The sequence below is a fragment of the Solanum lycopersicum genome, chromosome 9, assembly GCF_036512215.1.
Source record: "Solanum lycopersicum chromosome 9, SLM_r2.1".
In the NCBI taxonomy this organism is placed as follows: domain Eukaryota; kingdom Viridiplantae; phylum Streptophyta; class Magnoliopsida; order Solanales; family Solanaceae; genus Solanum; species Solanum lycopersicum.
This window is the reverse complement of record NC_090808.1, coordinates 4107530-4115836: the sequence shown is the minus strand read 5'-3', so window position 1 is coordinate 4115836 and position 8307 is coordinate 4107530. Positions and strand designations below refer to the sequence as shown.

The following is an 8307-nucleotide window of genomic DNA, read 5'->3' as shown; positions in this document are numbered from 1 at the left end:
TTATTTCTTTTCATATATATATATAGGTCAAACAATTGGCAGAAATTTTGTCACCGACCAAATTGGAAAATAATAATAATTGAAATTAGATAATCATGAGGTATTAAAACAACCTGTCGCGTTCATTTTATGCCTAACTTTGAATAGGAAATATGACTGATTGTCAATTTCTTTAAAAATTTCTACTTTGGTATAAAACATATTTATATTCATCTTAGTTAAGCTTTTATATTTAATTTATCCTCTCTTGGAATAATAAAGGATCTAGATCTGACTTCCACTTAATTAGTCAATTAGCAATCAATAAAAAATCATCAATCAATATGAATAAGACCAAGGAATTTTTATAGATAATAACAAGGTCGTTATTTAAGGAGTTTTTATAGATAATAACAAGGTCGTTATTTCTTATTGAAAAGTAGGTATGTCTATGTCGGGTTGATTCAGGTTTTTGAAATATTAAATTAAATTATTTGTATTGAATTTTTAAATATATAAACCAAATCAGATTAATAAAATTCGGGTTTTCAACCTCGGGTTTTTCAGGTTTTTTGGGGTTTTGAGTTTTTGTGCTAAAGTATTAATACAAACATATAATTTACTTTTACTTCAAATATTTCTTCAGTCCTACCAAAATATAACTATTAAAGTGTTTCTTAAGAATATAACACAAAAAAAAAAATATGACTAATGACACTAGAATATTCAAAAATAATAATAATAATAATAATAATAATAATAATAATAATAATAATAATAATAATAATAATAATAATGAAACTCTGTAAAATAAATATTGCAAATTAACAAGTCATAATGAAGATGATCATAATTTAAAAGTACTCAATCATGCTAAAATAAGTTTAATAACTCTTAGTTACATGACTAAATATTAAAGGAAATTAAAATTAGATTACATGTGTCAATTGTCTAAACCAATATAAAATCAAAGAACAAATATTCAATATTACTGTCATTCTTAGTGTTAAATTGATTTTTCTTTTGCATTAGTATTAATTTGATTTTGATTTAAGTTTTATTATAATTACCAACATATGAGACTAATTTTTATGGAACTATTCAAAATTTTATGTTTCAAACTTGAAATAATATATTAAAAGAAACCATGAAAAATTATAAGAAATATTCAAAAATCCTATGGAAGTAAATATTATTATTTCTAAAATAAAAATTTAAAATTATATACATAATGTCAGGTTGGTTTGATCTCGATTTGAGTCTCAGATCGGTTTGCGATTTGATTTGATTTGATTCGGTTTTGCACACTCCTATTGAAAAGTAATACATCAGTTTGTTAAGAATGTAATGCTTAATTATAATTTTGTCTTTAAGAATCTCGACTTTTTCAATTTTTCTCCCGAGTTCATGTTTGAGCATCAACTAAATCTAAATCACACACTGTAGAGCCTATACTGGGGATGAGAATCGCGATTGAGTATATATAATGTCAAGGAATTTGAAAGAAGTTAATCTAAATTTAGTCGAGAATCGTTCTAGTATTAGTGGTACAATAATTTTAAAAACCTAATTTAAACAGTTAAACTTAATGCGAGAATCATCAAAAATGTGTAATTCTAACTAAGGAATAAGGGCAATAATTTAATTTAAACAAACTATATGGGGCTAATATTGATGATTTCAAAATCTGTTTGTTGCCCAAAAATAGAATTATAAGAGAACTCCTACTTGAAATCTTAGCGGAACAATGAATTTCTTATCTCATGTCTGCTTTTCGTGAAAAAACTAATCCTTATTATTTTATCAAAATTTAGTGAAATTGATATTGGGCCATATTTAATTTGTCCCAAACATGAAAATTCAATGACATCGCCCAAAGTGATAAGGCCCAATTTGGTAATACCGGCCCATATTGGTTACAATTTGTTCTTTCTACAATATACATTATATACATTTTCTAGCAAGAAGTTGAATTGAACATCACTCTTGCAATGTATATATATTTTTCCTTTCTTTGATATTATGAAGATATTATTCAAGAAATACAAACTAATTCGATGTATATTTTTTATTATTGAACATTTGAGAATCATATTATAAGTAGAATCACTTCATTAGTAAATTTCATTTAAAGATTGATAGTATTGAGAGAGCCAATTGGATATGATATTAACCTCTCTTTCTCTCACTTGTTGAAGCCATTTTGGATCTTCTTTGCTTGACCATCTAAGATCCACATGATGTGCACCTACAAGTAATGCAAAGGTGTAAAAGAAGCAACCACACAAATATAAAAAAATATTTAGAAAATCAGATAAATTATATAAACATATATATATTTGTGACTCGCTTTTGATACACATTAAATTTAAGACGTACGTCACATTAGTGTATCTTACTAACCTTCTTTTGCGACGATAGCAACTATGCTCTTAGATATGTCCTTCAACACTCTGTCAAAAATATGTATAAATACAAAAATATTTACCAAAAACTTGTGAATGCTACATAACGCTATTAAAAAACACTATTTTCCACTGGAAATGTTTTTGTATGAAAAAAAAAATAGGAATTCCCCCTATTACAGCGAAAATATATTTCTAGTATTTCATTTTCCCATTCTGTGAAAAATAAGTGAAAAAAGTCATTTTTTAAGATAATTTCTTTTACTGATTCGTAATGAGAAAAACATTTGTTTCTAGTAGCGTAAAAGAGAGATGTGACCAACCCTGCACCACTCCATGGATCTCTTAGCCCATTAAAGAAGATTATGTTGCTTCCAAATCTCTTTAACACCCTTTCAATATTCTGAAAAAATAAAATAAAATGTTATAAGGTGGTTTGGGCCTGGGTTGAAAAGTTGTCATTTTGAGCCGGGCTGTAAAGATCCACTTACATATCCACCAAATTCTGTAGTGACCCAATTTGGTCTGGGCTCAACACCAAATATTGATTTGCAAAATTGGGCTCTTTCATTGTAATCCCACTTAGAGGGTGGAAATATGCTCTCCTTGTTGTTCCCGTCGGTCGGCATAACCATCTCCGTGCATGACTGCAGTATTACTAATGTCAGCATTACTAATATATCATATCCAGTGCTATTTTCGTATATACATCCTACAAAACGACTCAGACTAATCCAGGTTATATCAAACTAGACAACTTCCTGGTGATTTAGTAAGGGAAAAGACGTAACTGTTCTTGTCGGAAGGGCAGGGCTACTATACTATATGTAATGATCTCCCGCACCTAGATCAGACTAAAAATGACGAGTCTTCTCTTTTCATGGTTAGACTATATAGAACCAAAACAATTTAAGGTTCCTTTTCCTTTAATCGAAGGTCTTGAATTGAACATTTTAAAATAAACTAACTTTTTTTTTGTATTCATCCCCTTAGGGTTGAATTATCGTTCTACTAAATTTTGAATATTAATTAGTATTAAAGTTTTTTTACAAAAATAAAAGTTGTCCTAGCTAACTTACCTAATTATGGTACGTAGCATTGGACATTTGGAAACTTTTTAAGTCATAGTGCAACTACTTTGTACGTCCAAATATACAATTGCATGTTATTTTTTTCGTAATTAATTTAAACGATCTTATAATACCTGCCAAGTCCATCCAGCAAGACCGTGGGGATCGGAATGATCGTTAAGATCGAAACAAGTGGCATTTCCAGTGTAGTTGTAATATATGTTGGCAGCTTCATAAATTTTCTCAAATGTGTCCTTTCCACCCTTTGGATCATCAATTGCCTTGCACATCTACGTTATTATCATTATAAGCAATGGAATCAGAAAATTTTTAATGAGATATTTAAAATACGAAAAAATAGATGTACGAACTGATGAAAGAGAGTTCGACATATACTATACATATATTGAGATTTGAGTTAATATATCAAAAAAAATGATTGAACTTTAAAAATTTATCTGAAAAAGTTATTGGAATTTGTTTTAAATTAATTAAATCACACAAAATTAGGCATTTGTATTAATTAAATCACTCAATGCAAAACTTTGATGATTATAATATATTTATTTATTTAAATATATGCATATACTAATATAAATATCATCGCATTTAAATTTTTTTGTAAAACTTTTGAGCATCTTTTCTAAACACAATTGGATTTCACAGGAAGTTAGATATATACCATTTTTGAGTTGTCAACTAATTTTTTTTTTAAAAGAGATACGCTGAATAATATATACATTAAAAAAGAGTATTAAAATTTTTATTATTATTATATACTTAATATTAGATTTAATGATGTGATAAAATATAATTATAAACATTTTAAAAAAATAAAAATTACTACTAAAAATATATCTTTTATGATAATAAAATTATCGTTAATTAATTACCGTTAAAGTAGGTAGAGTTCAGCAAATACCTTAAAATGTGAGGATGGAAAATTACTTTTTCTTTTTCAAATTAATTTTAAGCATGGTTGGCATATGGATTAATTTAATAAGAAAGAGAAAAAGTTGACAGACAACTATATCTTTTATTAAAGCTGTACATAATAATTAATTTTTCTTTTAGTGATATTAATTACTTTATACTTTACCATGACAAAAAAAAATTAAAGCATGCATTAATATAAACTACTTTATAATATTAATGAAATTAAAAAAAAATGTACCTGTTTGACTGGATAGGCTGGCAATGGATTAAGGAAATTAGAAGGAGTTGGATAATCAGTCATGGCTGTGTACACAAAGGCTGTATAGAGCCAATTTTCAAGAGCACCTTGACTAATATAATTCCTATAAAATAATTTTAAAACAAATATTATTAATTAATTATTTTATTTCTCATATTCATAAATGCTAATTAAAATATTCACCTTATTTTACTTTTACTTTTCACATTTTGCTTTATTTAAGTAATCGTCGAAGCTTCACTGAATCAGAGTGATTCAATTTATAAACTCTAAATTCAGATGTTTAAAAATTATACGAAAAATATTATATGTTGTAATATTTTTTATATTGATATGATCAATGAAAGTATGTATATATATACGTCTTAAAACGTTGATTAAAGTTATGGAATTTTGATTTTTTTTAAAAATGAAAATGTGTCGAGTAAAAGTGAACGAAGGAATGGATTAATTCTTACTTGCATATTCTGAATGATTTTCTGAGTTTCTCTAATCCACCTTTTGTTTTAGCCATATCTTCAATTTGTTTCCATGAACCTTTAATCACCTTGTAACAATTATCACTTTCACCCTGTTTTTTTTTTTTTTTTTGAAGTCAAGTAAAAAAAGTAAGTGACAAAAAAAAAAGAGTACACAACTAAACAATTACTATTATTATTACACTGAAAAATATTCAGTTTTTCATATAGATATTTGATTGATATATGAAAAAGTAAAAAAAATAATGTTTAATTTTATAAATAATTTTTTTTGAAGTTTCTCAGTATTTCAGTAAAAATTTATTTTTCATCATGCATTTTTTTAGTGAGTTAATCCAATAAGAAATCATGATTCATAACAACTTATTTAAAAATACATATTTTAATTATGTTGATGCATATATAGCATAATTGGTAATACATTTTTCCTTTGTATGAGGAAACGTGACGCTTGAAAAAAAAGAACAAGAAAGGAAAAGAAAGATTATTTCACGGAATATCTGTTATCTCTCATCATCATAAATATTAAATAATTAATTTTATTCATTAAAGCGCGAACAAATCAAAAAAGAAAATTGTTTTTTTACCTTAAAGTCTTGTGTAATGATATTATTAAATGAATATGGAGAAGTGATATTGCCAAAGTTGAGAATTGGTGCAGAAGAAGCCAAGGCCCCAATGGTCACATGTGGGTATTTTAACCTAAACCATGCTGCCAACACTGCATTGTCACAAGAATATAATATTAAAATATAAATCTCAAATCTCGAAATATCAGTTGATATTTCAGATGATCACTTATATAAAGTCACTTTCTTCATTTAAAAAAAATAATAAAATTGACAAAAAATTAACTTTCTAAAATATATTTGTTTGAACGATCATTTGAAAAATCAATCCTCGAAAACATGTATACATACTTCCACCATAAGAACCCCCAAAAACAACAACAGGTGAGTCAATGGCAGTCAAGTTGTTCTTGAGATCAATAATAAGAGTAGCATAATCTGCTAATGCTTGTGTTGAACTCAAATAACCCAATGTAGTCTTATTTGAATATGCTATTGTCTTGTCTCCTCCATATGGTATTGACTTCCCATAATACCTATGCTACAATGTAAACATACATTAAAAAAAAAACACACAAAAATGAACGAGATATTAGAAGTGTTGTAATGCCTTTACTATAACAAAAATAACTTTTAGCGGCAATAAATAGACACATGAACAAAGAGTGTTTAAGTCTTTATCAGCACTAATTAAGTGTCGTTAGATCCAATGTCGCTAAAGCCTTTAGGAACATATACAAAGAATGTTAATTGCCGTTAAAAATACATACTTCACAGCAATTACTAATTAGTTACTGCTAAAGCTTATTTTTGATGTAGTGCTTTTATAACAAGTTAACAAGAAAACAGGCATATAATAGACCTTTTTTGCTATTTAAAGTACTAGTTAGAAGTAAAGACCACACTCCAGAACCGTAGTGCTTGTTATGGTGTTTCTTATCTATGTAGAATATATTACTTAGGTTAAATTGATGAAAAGTTACAAAACAATGTATAGTGTTAATTGTTCTAAAAAATAGCTTGATGAGAGTACCTCAATGAAGACTAGGAGGGCATTAAAATGAGGAGCAATTTCAAACATGAATCCAGTATTTTGAGTGAACCATTCAATGTTACCTTCATTGCCAGTGTAGACAAAGATAGGAGCATTATTCTTAGAACCACCCCAATATTTGTCATTCAACAAATATCTTTGTTGAAAAGTTTGTGGATTATTAAAATTGAAGTGGTCAAGAATTTGTGTGAAGTACTTTGTGTCATAATTAAACTTCCCTTTAGATGGCAAGTGATCATCAAAAGAAGAAGGGAATTTTGGTGTAATTTTGGCTAAGGAGATTGGAGAAAAAAACACAAGGAAGAGAAGAATTAGTCTCATTTTCATTTGTTTCCACAACCTATAAACAAACACCACTAAGGGTATATATATATATATATATATATATATATATATATATATATATATATACCCTTACTTTATTTGAAGTAAAAAAAATTTTGGATGGAAAATTAAATATATATATATATATACACACACACTCTGTTGTTAAGGCTTTCTTCTGGTTTTCTTACTTTATTTGAAGTAAAAAAAAAATGGATGGAAAATTAAAAGGTTAATATCATAAATGTTTTAAGTTTTCTTGAAAGGAAAAAAAAATTAATTTTCTTTCATATTTGAGTTATTTTCTTTTGGAGGAAAAATTTGAACCGTGTAAATTGAAGACTCATTTTCTCAATATCAAGAATACAATAGCATTCACAATTTTGTCAGAGGACTTTTGTTTGGGGAGAGATTTTTCTCTATAATATTTTAATATTTTCTTTTTTATTAGTTTTTTATATGTAGATCGATTGGCTAAACCATATAATAATATTTATGTTTTTAATATACGTTTTTATCATCTGATTTATTAATATCATGATTTATAATTACAAGATTTCACATAATGTCATGATCCAACGCTTATGTCAATTTATACGACACGATTGTTTTCTTAGTCAGTCAACCACATATTTCTATATTCGATAAATATTCATGCCATCAATATTTTACATGTGTTAGGTCCCACATATTTTGATAATATCCATATAGTTTAAGACATCTTTATATGTCTTAAACTTGTCAAGTAATATCTCATTTGGAAGGAAGAAAGAAGTATTATATATATAGGGTCCATAGAGGAAAAAGGAATCTATAAATAGTTGTATATAGTTTTAATTTTGCGAATGTAGCAAAAATATAATATTATGATGATATTTAACATAATAATTAATGTAATATGTTAATTTTTCATATTACTAACTAATTTCACGTGTTATAAATAATTTCATTAAATAATTTAACTCAATCAATATATGTTAATGGTTTATAGCTGATTTAAAAGTTAATTATATTAATATTAAATTCTACGTAGATAATATTTGAAGAATTATTTAATAGCTAATGAAAAAGTAAACTATTTATACAAAATTCACTTAAAATAATAAATTTTTCACAACTAATTTGTATTGTATTGATAGAAAAAAATGGTGTGGTGGACCCGGGCTAAAGTTTTTATTGTAAGCTTTGTTGGACTCCAAATATATACTTAAAAATTATATGTCGTTATTATC

At 26.5% G+C, this 8307-nt stretch overlaps 1 protein-coding gene across 1 annotated transcript; it reads right to left on the bottom strand.

The window, feature by feature from the left end:
* Nucleotides 1-1963: 1963 nt before the first annotated feature.
* On the bottom strand, nucleotides 1964-7103 carry LOC101244702 (uncharacterized). The gene is made up of 10 exons (XM_004246432.5): nucleotides 6731-7103; nucleotides 6049-6238; nucleotides 5716-5849; nucleotides 5108-5220; nucleotides 4629-4752; nucleotides 3589-3744; nucleotides 2876-3031; nucleotides 2708-2787; nucleotides 2383-2432; nucleotides 1964-2227 (listed from the first exon to the last, which is right to left on the bottom strand). Exons 1-10 carry the CDS (start codon nucleotides 7076-7078, stop codon nucleotides 2094-2096), a joined length of 1485 nt encoding a protein of 494 aa, XP_004246480.1. The 5' UTR covers nucleotides 7079-7103; the 3' UTR covers nucleotides 1964-2093.
* Between the last annotated feature and the right edge of the window lie 1204 nt (nucleotides 7104-8307).

Excerpts from the sequence above, each read along its gene's own strand:
- LOC101244702 (XM_004246432.5), bottom strand. The coding sequence starts at position 7,078 with ATGAAAATGAGACTAATTCTTCTCTTCCTTGTGTTTTTTTCTCCAATC. Across the intron at positions 3,745-4,628 it reads CAGCCTATCCAGTCAAACAG|ATGTGCAAGGCAATTGATGA; the intron begins GTACATTTTTTT and ends ATAATAACGTAG. Across the intron at positions 2,228-2,382 it reads TGCTATCGTCGCAAAAGAAG|GTGCACATCATGTGGATCTT; the intron begins GTTAGTAAGATA and ends CATTACTTGTAG.